Raw genomic sequence first — 14,017 nt, forward strand, 5'->3', positions numbered from 1 at the left:
ACAAAAAAACCTAAGTGACTTAAAGCTAAAACTGTTCATGAGCAACAGGCAATCACTGCAAATTTTCAGGACTCTAAGCTCCCATCTGGCTCATTACTGCTAATGCTGCAATGATTATCAGCATCTATAGTATAACTTTTGCTATGTATTTATGGTACAAGAATACTTACCCCTCCTATATCATTACAACACAAATCACTTTCAGAAATGCTGTGATGTGAAACAGTCAGATCTCATTCAAATTCATTCTTTCGCTTCCTATGCCTTTGGGCAAATACGTTATCTCCTTGTTCCTTCACCGCCAAAAATTACTTTGTGAGCTCTATAGGCCAGAGACTTTAACATGCCAGAAGAATATGTGTTCAGTGCAGTGTAAAATTAGTAGCTTTACAAAGGGAATAAAATATGACAAAACACCATGTTTTGTTTTTTTTTACTTCATCAAAGTGGTAACTTCAAACACCCAATGAGGAGTGTATTTTGTTATGTCAGGCACCCTGCACCATATTTGAAGAAAGAATAAAGGGCTTGCTGAGCGTGCCTACCTCTCCCCAAATTCCAACAGTGTCCCGGATGTCGTTCTTGCTGTATGATAACTGCCTGATACAATTGTTCACTGCAACGCTGCTTTTCCCTGGAGCCAAGTCTTCTTCTGCCATTTCTACCCAGCCCAAAGAGCGCACTGCAAAGCACTGAAAAAAGAAAGTAAGTCATGAGTAGCAATATACAACAGACATCTGGTTATCACAGTCATAGATTATGAAAAAAATGGTTTGCTGTGTCTTTAAGAGAACACAAAGCAATTTCACCATAGTCAGTATTGGAAGGAGGAACTGACCTTACTACAGTGTAAGCTGTAGACCATATCCAGATCCCTGATACTCAGCTCACCAGCTTTTATTAGGATGGTACTGTTTATCTCCCCTTTAAAGGGGAAAAACAAGGCACAAGCTTATGATTCCTCCTAAACTGTAAAACTGGACTAGTGTTGGACTGTTTGAGGTTTCATTTGTTCATATTATGCATGCAGTACTGCCCTCGGGAGCTCACGTTATTATTGATTGCGGTAGATGGGACTATAAAAATACATAACGTAACACTAAATCCCATATAGCCAAAAGATCCTATAAGCCTTATATCTTGGATATACTCTAGTCACCTGAACTTTCCCCCTTTTCTTACACTGAATGTATTTACAATTATTTTTACCTGTATTACAGTGAGCATGTGGAAATTATATTTTATTGCATTATTCATTCGGCAAGTGAACTGATGAAAAATTAAAATGCCTATTCAAGGAACTAGTTGGTGTCCCAAATGGATAAAAACAGACAGATTTGCCTCTAGCAGCTACTAAGATGCCAAGACAAAGCCCATAGAAGCACACACACATACACGGGTTAGCACTGATCCCTAGCTTACAACTGGTGCCTTGAGCAAGAGTGAGATTTCATCAAGCAATGCAAAAAATTAACCCCTCAATTTTACTCTTTCCATGGCTTCTTCCCTCAGTTTCACTATGCCAGAGCACTACTATGCACTTGAACCACAATTTCCTAGTAATTAATAATACTACTACTTTTTGCTATAGTATCATAGAAGAATATAATCTAAAAAAATAAAAATAAACTATACACTATATCCCTATAAATAATGTACCACCTGTTGTAAAATGTGAAAATATCACAAGTCCCTTATGGTCATGGGACCCCACTGTTTAAGGAACTTAATGTTATTAGTGAGAAAAGATAAAAGGAAAAATACAGTATGGAGAGAACAGCAGGGAACCATAACGGCAAAGGGATAGGTTTAGTTACCCTACACCAACCCCTACAACCAACTCTATAACAATGAAGAACAGGGTTGGACTGGCCTGGAAAAAACCCGGTGGGCCCAGACCCTCATGGGCACCCACCAGGCCAGACCTCCTCTCCCGATATTCGGGATTGTAAAAAAAAAAAAAATCCGGCGCTGCGCAGCACCGTCAGCACATACGCATTGATCGGCGCAGTTCGCCCAGGTGTGTCAAAGTAGGGAGGCCCTGGAGGCAAAGTAGGGAGGCCCGGTGTGCCCCGTGACCCCCAGTCCGACCCTGACAATGAACAGGAGGGTTATTTATCAAAATCAGAATTTATCTCATTATTTTCTTTAATATACTCCGACCAAATCTGCACGGTTTATTTCCCCTTATTTATCAATACATTTTCCCCAAAAATTCCAGTGTGGAAAAAAACTCGAAAAAATCGTGAAAATCATACAAAAATTTGGATCGAACAAATTGTTTTGATTTTTGCCCGAAAAGGACAAAATCTTCAGATTTTTTCACGAAACCCATCGCAGATCAGGATATCTTCAGGACTTCTCCCATTGACTTATATAAAACCTCGACAGGTCTGAGATGCCAGACTTTCGGATTCTGACTTTTTCCATCCTCGAAAAAAATCGAGGTTTTCCCACAAAAAATTGGGATTTTATAGCAGGATTTGGTATTCAGACTTTAATAAATAATCCCCCATGTGTTAAAAGATAAAGACTCACCCAATGCAACCCCATTATCTTTTATTTATTTATATAAATACTGTAATATCAAAAACCTTTAATAAGCAATGGCTGGTGAAATAATGAAATGGACTGTCTTTAGCAGCTCTCAGGGATGTTTACATGTTCAGATTGTGGTTCTCCACCTGGCGTTGAATAATAACTAGAAGCAGCAGTCTGAGTCCTCAGCAACATACACCGGCAGGTGGGAAATTCTTCTCCTGACTTAGAGGCATTGCTGTTGTAGTGTGGGTCTAACACACTGGCATTAATCACAGTGATCTATATGCAAGAAAGAGCTGCAGGAACAAATAGCACAGCTTAAACTGGGCTTGTGCCTCTGTATAGCATAAGCTTCATGGCTACCTCCTAATGTCACACACAGCTTGGCTTGCCCACATGTCTTGCAATCAACATCTAATGGTGCAACACGTAAAAGGGATGGAAAAAAATATTATTTTGTTTAAAGTGTAACATTATTTTGTAACGTTGCTTGTAATATTTATTTCTCCCCAGAGCAGCCAGCTCTTTACATTCTGACGCCAGTAAGTTAGTATATGTTACCAGGCACTGCTCCTCCCAACCCTTTAAAATAAGTAATGTAAAATTGTGCCAAAATGTAAAAAAAAAAATGAGATGTTCAAACACTGAGATTACTTTGATAGCTCATGATTCAGAACTGTAAAAGGGAATAGTTATAATAACTGCCACATTATATATATTCATGTAGCATTATCAGAGAAGCATAATCAGAGCAGGTCTGCCCTCATGTGGTCATAAACGATGCTTTCTTTTTAATAGTAGAAATTAGGTAATTTTCTGTCTGTTTTCAAACAAGGCTTGTGACACACGGCAGATTCGGGGAGATTTAGTCGCCTGGCGACAATCTCCCTGAACTGCCTTTGTGTGTCTTCCCGTCCGCTATAATGAAAAGTCGCCTGCACTAAAGCACACGCGGCACTTTGTTTTCTGAAGTCGCCCGAAGTTGCCTCACGAGAAAACTTCAGGCGACTTCGGAAAACGAAGCGCCGCATGTGCTTTAGCGCAGGCAACTTTTAATTATAGCGGGCGGGAAGACATCTAAAGTATATGTGCAATCTTCTCACGAGATTTTGGCATCATATTGGAAATACAGCGTATATTTCCAAACCTGCAGATCCCATAGAGATAAATAATATGGCGTTTCCTGAAAAATGCAAATACTGGCGTTGTGTGGCGGATGCTGGCTGGCAAGTGCCCAGTGGGAATTGCTATAGTGCGTATTCTATTAGGGTTTCATTTTGTGTGTATTTACGCTTGGCTGCACTCTTTTAAAAATGCAACGTAAAAACATCACGTGTGCCCTTGCCCTTATTGTACAGGTATAGGATCCCTTATCCTGAAACCAGTTATCATAACATTTTTCTCTGTAATAGTAAAACAGTGGCTTGTACTTGATCCCAACTAAGATATAACTAATCCTTATTGGAAGCAAAACCGACCAGGTTCAGGGGTTATCAGATGTATTTAATGTTTACATGATTTTCTAGTAGACTTAGGGTATGAAGATCCAAATTATCTATAAAACCCAAGGTCCCGAGCATTCTGGATAACAGGTCCCATACTTCTTCCCGCACACTGAGGATTTGGGGGTTAACTGCTTTATACAAATTGCAGGGGTCAGCAAATCACATGTGACATGTTAATACTGCACATTCTGCATTAATGATAAGGATTTTTAATAGATATATTAGGGAAATATTTCTACAAACAATGTCTAATGGTTTACGTGTGCATATCCCAGGCTGAGTGTAGTATTAATCCTTCCTCTAGGGGTCAGGAGCCCGTCTTGTTTGGAAGTGGCAACCCCATAGCAATGGTATGTGTTATAGTTCTATAGTGCTGCAAGATGTATCTGCAACTTTCCTCTAATTCTATGGCTGAACTCTAATGCTTGGTCAGGCAACCAGCCAAGTCTAGCTGCAAACAAGTCATATTTAAGCACCGCAGTGCCTGTCACAGCCCTGAAAAGACTGTATTCCCTAAATACTAAACTCATCACTGTCACAAGGTTGCTTCTGTTTCATATGTGAAATTAAAGTAATAGACCAATAAAGGGCACAGTTGTTGGCTAACATAATGATTACATAAGGATTTAGGTACCTCCTGCTTTAAATTAGTCAGCCAGGAGGTCCAGCAATTTTATACAGGTTATGGAACTGTAGGGGGTACATTATGGTTTGTCTCATTTGACATCTCTAGGCACTGATTACATCTGATATCACTAGGCACAGTCTATCTAATTTGCATCATTTCTAGGCAGGGGCATAATTACAGAGGAAGCAGACCGGACGACTGCAGGGGGGCCAAGGAGGTATAGGGGCCCCACAAGGCCCTAATTCATATACAGTTTGAATGAATATAGGTAAAACAAGTCAAACTATAAACATTTTGGAGGCCTGAAAATGTATTTGCCGTGGGGCCCGGTAATATTTAATAGTAGTTACATCAGATGCACCGAATTTGCTATTTTAGGATTCGACCGAAATTGCAAAACCTTTGTGAAAGATATGGCTGAATACCAAACCGAATCCGAACCCTAATTTGCATATGCAGATAATGGGGAAAGAGACTCGCGTGTGCAGCATGCAGTTGAGGAATTTTTGAATTCCTTGTTAGTGTGACGAAAAGTCGGTTCGGTTCAGCCAGGCACTTGGATTCAGCCAAATTCTGCTGAAGGAACCCAAACTTAATCCTGGTTTCGGTGAATCCCTAGTCATTTCTGTATTAGAATGCCATTCTCTCTCTTTCTTTGTAAGTATAATAGATACACAACGGAAGGCTACTGACTGATCACTGAATGGAGCTCGAATGAACAAAATTGAGTTTTAGAGATGATAACTCAGTAAAGGTACAAACTCCGATTATGCAGCATCCGGTGGAATGACCTTGTTCCTTACACACATGCCATTTGAAAGCTTTTTACCAGGGTCATATTAGGGAATCTCAGCCAGGACCCATTCAGGAAATCTCTGCTCAATAAAAAAGTGATTATTTCCAAAGGGAACAAAATCTCCTGGAATCAGCTCTGGAAGTTATATTTGTTTTAACGGGGGGCAGCCTGCAAGTGGTTACATCTGAGGGGACCATCTGAAAATATTTTGACTTTAATAACAGGGATCTCTTGATTCTTTCAGCTCCCACAGTATCTGAATCATTCAACAAAAGAATGACTTTTTGGGAACTTTGGGAGTAAGCTTCCCACCTGGAGGAGTTTGGGAAACAGCAGAAAAAAAAGTACAGGTACAGGATCCGTTATCCGGAAACCCATAAAACTCTGTGGAAAGGCCGTCTCCTATAGACTCCATTTTATCCAAAATCCACGCTTTTTAAAATGATTTCCTTTTTATCTGTGGTAATAAAACATTATCTTTTAAGTTGTACTTGATTCAAACTAAGATATAATTACTCCTTATTGGAAGCAAAACCAGCCTATTGGGTTTATTTCATGTTTACATGATTTTCTAGTAGACTTAAGGTATGAAAATACAAATTACAGAAAGATCCGTTATCCTGAGAACGCCAGGTCCCAAGCATTCTGGATAACAGGTCCCATAACTGTGCTACATTTCCTCAAAAATGGCAAGTGAATGTGGCACAAAAGCAGCAAAGCTCAAGTGTGAACAGTGAAAGTGATAACAACTGCGTGGGTTTCTGCCTATAGCTGTAAAACAGGCAAAAATTGCCTAATTAAAATGTGTTGATGTGAAAGTTCTCTATATTCAAATATTTAACACTTACTGGGGAGTCAATAACTATTGGCAGCAAGACACCACTGCACGCCTGCACAATGTATTGGGAGTTGTGTAACCTTTCCCGTCCCTTGCTTCCCCTTCATGTAATCCAATTCTAGTCAGTTATCGACATTTCCATAACAATAACAGGTCACTTGATTTTCAGAAATATTTTTAACCTTATGTTAAAGCCCAAACAAGATACTGGGTATCTATAGTTCTACTTTAAACGTTTTCTGTAAAATATGAGCTATTATTTTTCTACCTTCAAAGTCTGGCTATCAACAAAATAAACAACACTAAGGGTGTTATTTATTAAAGCCCAAATGCTAAAAACCTGAAAAATATGCATTTTTTTTTATATAAAATCTGAATTGTTAGTGAAAAAAACGCAAAAATGTTCAGGATTTATTATACCCCGAGGATGAAAAAAATCTGAATCCGGAAATTCAGCATCTAAGAACTTGCGAGGTTGCATATAAGTCAATGGGAGAAGTCTGAAGATATCTTGATCTGCGCTGGGTTTCATGCAATATTCTGAAGATTTTGTGGTTTTTGGGCAAAAATCAGAAAAAAGTTGAGTTTTGGGGTGGAAAATCTGAAAAATGTGTATGATTCGTTTATTTCCCACTTGGAAAAATTTCCGGGAAAGTGTATTGATAAATAGTATTGATAAATAAGGGGAAAAAACCTATGCGGATTTGGATGGAGTCGTTTTCAGAAAATATTGAGACTGATAAATGGGCCTCCCCGGGTGCATAAAATAACTTTATAGAATGGTTCACTATTTAGTTTTACTATAAACTAACACTTGTAGATCTACTAATGTTCTATTCTGCTTCTCTCTAGCAATTTAGTTGCTGAAGATCCTAACAGCCAGATGTGTCTTTTAACTAATTATGTGGACAAAAGGTTCAGTGCTTAAGTCATAAGTTTGGATGAAGTTTTGGTTTTAAGTGAACAGTTGACACCCTGGGGGCTCTGGGAGCATCCATAAACTGGAAATACCAAACTAAACTGATTCCAGATAAACTAGAGACCTCCTGTATGAGGATGAGGGGGATGATAGACACTTAGATTAGATACCAAATATTCCTAATGCCATCATACAGGCCAGATTACCCAACCACATCTCCATGTATCACCAGCTTTACACCAAGATATTGGATGCCACCCAGGCCTTTCCCACCCACAAAAAGACAAAGGCAAGTTTGAGATTGTTATTTGTGCAACAGCTCCAGCACCATTGCTTGACTATCTCTCTCTCTTATCTACAGATGAAATGATTGCTGCTCGGCTGTAGGCAAGCTGTATTTCTATCTCTGTCATGCCATTGTAAATTAAATATGCCTCCTCGCAGTCAGCACAGCATGAAAATAATTTATATGCAAATTATTTTCAGAAGGTTTACTAAATAAATGGATCTGCATGTTTTATGATTGCGAGATTGCCAGCGTTAATTAAAATTAATTGCTTGTACAATCCATGGGGGCCAGCTGCAATAAAGCATTACAAAGAGAAGCTGTCAGAAAAGTATATTCCACGTCCACAGATATAAAAGTGATAAGGGTCCTCAGGAACTTGTGATAACTGATGGAATATAACTCCTGTGTAAGCAGTTTGCTTGTTCTCTGCACTTCTATCTGTTGCCCCAGGCATGTGGGCAAGTATGAGGCAGCACTTTCTTATTGGTAGTGATGGTGAGATTGCTCTTCAATGACTCCTACCAAAACTGAACACAGTGCACAGGCAGTAGGACACAGGGCTACAATCAGGGAGGTTCAAATTGGAGTCCTGTCAAACAATAGAGTCCTGAAGCAAAAGGGTGGTTCAGAGGCAGTGTGTGCATGGGTCAGCGTTGGAAAGGTGGCAAGCATGCATATGGGACCCCATGGTTTTTCATGACAGGCGGGCAGGGAAAAGAGGCTAGATGATTATGTAATCGGAGAGCGTGGGGTCAGGAGGAGATAAATTCTGACCTAGACAGTGCAGAATGGGCAGAAATTGGGTGAGTAGGCATGATTAAAGCGTTGTTGAGGGGATAGAGCAAGACCGGGGATTTTGGTGGACCAAGGGTGGAACAAAGGGGGTTTACAAATTTACCAGCAAGTACATTAGGGTTTCCAGCTGGCTGGTGAAATACAGGCCAGGTGGGAACCCTAACAAGATGCAACACAGCGAGGCGTCAATTTCTTTTTTTTTTATATTTAAAATTTTATTGATTTTCAGTTGTCAAGAAAAATAGCAGGTGCAACATAGTATTAGCTTTGATACATAATCAATACAACAAGGTATCTGGGTTAACATAACATTTCACCAGCTGATATCCTAATAGATAGCTCACTGAATGCTCAGACGTGGTGTCAAAAAGAATCTCAAGTTACCATGTTTTCGCTAAGCCAATATACCTTAAGTCTTCAGGCGACTAATCTCCCCAAAATGCCTTCCCGCCAGCTATAATCTGAATCTCCAGTGGGGTGGCACTAAGATCGCTTCATTTTTTGAAGTGCCGAAACGATCCGAGTACCATCCCGCCGGTTCTACCCTAGCAACCAGGCAGCGGTTTAAATGAGAGGCTAGATGAAGTAACAACAAAACAATAACAATAAAAGTAACAATAAATATAATTAACACTAACAATAAAATTGTAGCCTCACAGAAAAATAGTCAATGACCTGCAGCTGTAAGGGTGGTGGCACACGGTAAGATTCTGGGGAGATTAGTCAACCAGCGTCAAATCTCCTCTTCTTCGACTATTCTCCCTGAAATGCCTTACATTCCGCTGGCGATTCACATTCTTGCCAGCAGGAAGACATTTCAGGGAGATTAGTCACCTGAAGAAGAGGAGATTTGTCGATTTGGGAAAAAAATCTAGTTCTAAACTAGGTTAAGTAGGAGAGAGATTAAGGTAGAAAGGAAGGAAAGACGAGAGGGAAAGAGAAAGTTTTGCCAGGGGCCAATAAAAAAAACACGCAATCTGTATATTTTCTTCTGCCCAGTGTTGGACTGGCCCACCGGGCTCCAGGAAAACGCCTGGTGGGCCCAGGTGTCAGTGGGCACCCTTGCTCTCACCATTTGGCCTATTTCATGGTCATTCCCTACTTCTTTATGGGGCTTAATAATGAAAGAATATAGTATACTATTGTAGAGATAAAAGACAGGAAAATAAGTTGGTTGAGTGAAGAAAGGAGGAATAATAGTTTGTAAAGGGGTTCCATGGTCTAAGGTTTTCTGGTGGGCCCCTGGCATCCCAGTCTGACACTGTTGCTGCTCCAGAGCTATGATAGGAGGGGTTAAATATCCAACCCAGACTAAAATCCAAAGAAAGGACTTTATAGTGCCAGGGATGGTAGATCTTTTTAGATATTTTGCTTTATTCATTTATTGTATCTCTTGTGATTTTCACTCTTCCCAGTTCCAACAGTAACTGGTGAAATCCACAAACACAGGGGCTTAACTACAGAGGAAGCAGACCCTGCGGCTGCAGGGGGGCCCAGGAGGTATAGGGGCCCCATGAGGCCCTAATTCATATACAATTTCAATAAATATTGGAGAAACAAGTCAACCTCTAAACATTTTGGGGGCCTGAAAAATAATTTGCTGTGGGGCCCAGTAATATCTAGTTACGCCACTGCACAAACACATCCCATAAAGCATCACTTGAATATGATGGAATGAATCTTATGTGGAAGGGGTCAATAAGCATCTGCCATGCTAAATCAGAAAGGAAAAGGAGACATTTTAAGACCCTCTACATCCTGATAATTAAAACAGGAAAAAAAAGTTGTCAGGGATGTCCTGATCTAGATATGTCAGAGGAAAACATCAGGAGGCAGGGAAATCTTATTCCCAAAGGCCTGCAGGTATGTGCAGAAAAAAAGAATCTGCCAATAGCCAAGCTATTGGGAGCTTAACGTATAGTAAAATTACATACAGTATGTCATAGGAAATTCTGATTTTTGAATAGTATGAATTGCTTTGGTCAGCAAACGGATTTATTTGTATGACCTAATGGGCACAGTGCCCCAAGCAAAGTTTTGGGCCCATCTCAGCCCTTTCACCCGCAATGCCTTCAGCTTTCCATAATCACACAACTGATCACTGATAAGGAAAGTGAAACCTGGCTTAAGCTGGCCAAAGGGTTGTTCACCTTCAAATTAACTTTTAGTATGATGTAGAGAGCTTTAATTTTTTATTATTATGTGTGGTTTTTGAGTTATTTAGCTTTTATTCAGCAGCTCTCCAGTTTGCAATTTCAGCAATACAGTTGCTAGTGTCCAAATTACCCTAGCAACCATGCATTGATTTGAATAAGAGACTGGACTATGAATAGGAGATGAATAGAAAGATGTGTAATAAAAAGTAGCAATAAATGTAAATTTGTAGCCTTACATTCAGGGTCAGACTGGGTCTAAAGGACACCGGGTGAAGCTAGGTTTAATTAACACACCCACAAGGGATGGTGGGTGGTGGTGGCCCCCTGTATGGGGGTGTGGGGGCATGGTGGGGGCACCTGGGCCTTGCACCCACCAGTCCGACCATTAGACCATTTGTTTTTAGATGGGGTCAGCAACCCCCATTTGAAAGCTGAAGAAAGTTAGAAGATGGGAAATAATTCGAAAACTATAAAAAAGAAAAAATGTAGGCCAATTGAAAAGTTGCTTAGAATTAGCCATTGTATGTTAACTTAATGGTAAATCATCTCTTTAATGGTAAATGAATACAAGGTGCAATGGCCTGGCCTTGTACATCCACAAGGTGGCAGGAACATTGTATGCATGTTGGAGCAGTCAGCAGAATCACACATCTGCATAAATGGAACGGCTCGTGACCTTACCAAGCACAGCTTATATCTAAAGAGAAGCCACAGAATACTGTCTGTGTATTAGTAATGCAAAGAAAGAGAATGCTGCTATCACTGCTAGACATATTTCTTATGCATCTGGCACTGAGAGATAGCTGTACATTATTTCCCATGGAATATACTTCACACTGTAATGTAATAATTAAATTTTTTTGGTGCGCAGCTCCCACTTCTGCAATTTTAAAAGCTATCGAGTTGTTGGTGACACTGATGGGCATTATAACTGCCGATGCTGTACAGTGGAAACGGCGTTAAATTGTCCATGTCCTCCTCTCACCACTTGCAATATTAACAGAAACACTCAACATCAATGAACGTATTATAAAATTGTGCAAATTGCTCTTCTAAGCACTTTTGCAATATAAATATAGTTTTCTGCGTATTATCTGTTATACAGTGGCCCAATCACATCCCTGATCACAATCCAATTGAGGATCTGGGGAACTATTCGTAAATAAAGATTTACAAGTTTCAACCCACTAAAAAAAGAGTTTAAATACATCTCAGTTTATATACATCTCAGTATTCTTACCTTGGCTTCAGGATCACTGTTAATGCTGGAGGAATCCTCTTCTTCAGACTGAGGCCCATTTCTAAGAATCAGAATACACGTCTTTAGGGCCGTATTTAGATATAAATTTAAAAAAGTATAGGCTAGTAAAGTAACCTTTAACTAAAAGAGAATATTTTCAAAACCCAACAAAACGTCCACATCCGTTTAAGTTACTGAAGTTACTGGGCATTTAGAGCTATCACATTTGGCTAAGAGGATTTGATAACAAAAAGGAAACTTTACAAGTCTATCTATACTATTTCTCACCTTAATTCCTCTAGGGCGAAGAAGCCCAAAATAATTCTTCTCAAGTTGCTTGGGGTTCCCATTGACTTCTTGTGAATGGATGTACTAACCTAACTCAAGAATTTTCAAGTAAGTCCATTGATAGTGATAGAATTATTCCACTAAAATAATTACACTGTGCCATTAGAGACAATGGTCATTGTCACCTCTATAACCCAGAGAGGTTAAGGAGAGAAAATTTAAAAAAAAATATCAATAAATATCAGAAAAATCTCACTATTTTTTTTTAGCCAAGAATGAACTAAGGAGAAAACTCAATAATGTATATAGGAAATTATAGTTTTCAGGTACTACTGATCCTTTTATTATAAAACATCCCTTTATTCTACAGAGAGCTTGAATGATGAAAAGTGGAATCAGAGGAAACCACAAAAATGCACTATTAATACAGATATGGGGTCCTTTATCTGCAAACCTTTTATCCAGGAAGCGCCAAACTATGGGAAGGCCATCTCCCATGGATTCTCCATTTTAACCAAATAATTAAAAAATGTTTTAATTATTTCCTTTTCTCTGTAATTATAAAACTTTTATAAAACCTGCATGGATGAATATTAGTAGCAAAACAATCCTATTGGGTTTATTTAATGTTTCACATTTTTTAATCCAAATCCAGATTTTAGAAAGAACTCTTATCTGGAAAATCCCAGGCCTCAATAATTCCAGATAATAGATCCTATACATGTACAGGAAATTGCAATCTTTGCATTGACATAACCATAAAAATAATACTTGCCTTAGCTTTAGGGAGGCGTAGCGTAATGTTGCTCCTTCAAACTCCTTTAGACTTGGATCTGGGTTGACTGTGGCTGCATGCAAATCCTAAAGAGAGATATCTCAGGTTACAACATGGACATAGTAAGGTTCACAAAATGATCGAAAACAAGGGAGAAGCAAGATAACAGTCCATATGTATGAAGATATAAGATACCTTGTACAAAGAAATATTGTGTATATACATCAAAGGTCCATACTGCACTTATTTTATGTAATCATCACTTGGTGCAGCACTGATATCTTTATCCTGGCTTCAAGGAAAGCAGCAGTATAAATGCTCTACAGACTTGGATGACTGGCATTTGATGAATATACCCCAAGGTATCTTAAGGTTTCTTGGAATAACAGAAAAAGGTGCACTTTTCTCCAAGCAAAGAAGCATAGAAGATTTGTTCAAAAGAAAAGTTCATGCACTTTATGCTAATATCCAGGTGAAGAAACATATTCTCAAAGAAAAAAAACAGACCTTCCGGTTAGAAAGCTGAAAGGAATAAGGAAGAATTTGATACCACATCAGATAAAGAAAAACCTGTGATTTTGCTTTTAATCCAAAGCTACACCTGGAGATTTGACAGTGTGACAAAGGGGATGTCTACATTTTGGGGACAGTAAACTAATATTTTCATAGTCTTTCAAGAGGTTTAGTCAACGTGACGAATCTCCACATGTGACCCAGTGCTAAAGCTGCCTGGTCTTTGAATGGTAACTGTGAAAAAAAAAGCAGCCACTGCCATGCACACAGAAATAATAGGTTTACACTTTGAAATGATCTAACCAGATACTTGCCTTCCAAATGTCAACATTAATCTTTCCCCCATTCAGAACAGCAAAATCACTCCAAGGCTGTTTCTATACAATTATTCACACAGGAGGAGGCACATTGGTAAAAAGAAAACAAACAGAACAAAAAACACAAGACAGTCTTGTTAGCATATAATAAGAGGGTAGGTTACCATCTAATTATCATCTAATTCAATTCATTGGTGCAGACACTTACATGGGGCAATTTCCCCCCTTGTTCAACACTAACTCACTGAATAGGCCTTGTGCTCAACATACTGTTTTGCACGTTTATTTAATTAAGAAATATCTAACAGTCGTTGTTACTTCCCCACCTTAACATGGCATAGACTGAATGTAGTTTCACTTTCTAACTGCCTGTGGTTCTTCTGAACAACTGTGGGAAGAGGAGAAGGCTCTCTGTAT

The 14,017-nt window shown here is 39.2% G+C and overlaps 1 protein-coding gene across 16 annotated transcripts in view; it reads right to left on the reverse strand.

Annotated features, from left to right (window-relative positions):
• The window catches only part of apbb2.L (amyloid beta precursor protein binding family B member 2 L homeolog), a 166,200-nt gene that overhangs the window by 46,482 nt on the left and 105,701 nt on the right, over nt 1-14,017 (reverse strand). For 12 of the 16 annotated variants that reach the window (XM_018229328.2, XM_041588561.1, XM_041588555.1 and 9 more), the window contains 4 exons: nt 13,598-13,660; nt 12,771-12,856; nt 11,708-11,768; nt 546-692 (listed from right to left, as the gene is read on the reverse strand). In XM_018229328.2, the coding sequence (XP_018084817.1) occupies nt 546-692; nt 11,708-11,768; nt 12,771-12,856; nt 13,598-13,660 (357 nt within the window). The remainder of the gene's footprint in view (nt 1-545; nt 693-11,707; nt 11,769-12,770; nt 12,857-13,597; nt 13,661-14,017) is intronic. The other 4 variants (XM_018229369.2, XM_018229377.2, XM_041588583.1 and 1 more) reach the window with 1 other exon arrangement.

Source organism: Xenopus laevis, chromosome 1L (assembly GCF_017654675.1).
Source record: "Xenopus laevis strain J_2021 chromosome 1L, Xenopus_laevis_v10.1, whole genome shotgun sequence".
Classification (NCBI taxonomy): Eukaryota; Metazoa; Chordata; class Amphibia; order Anura; family Pipidae; genus Xenopus; species Xenopus laevis.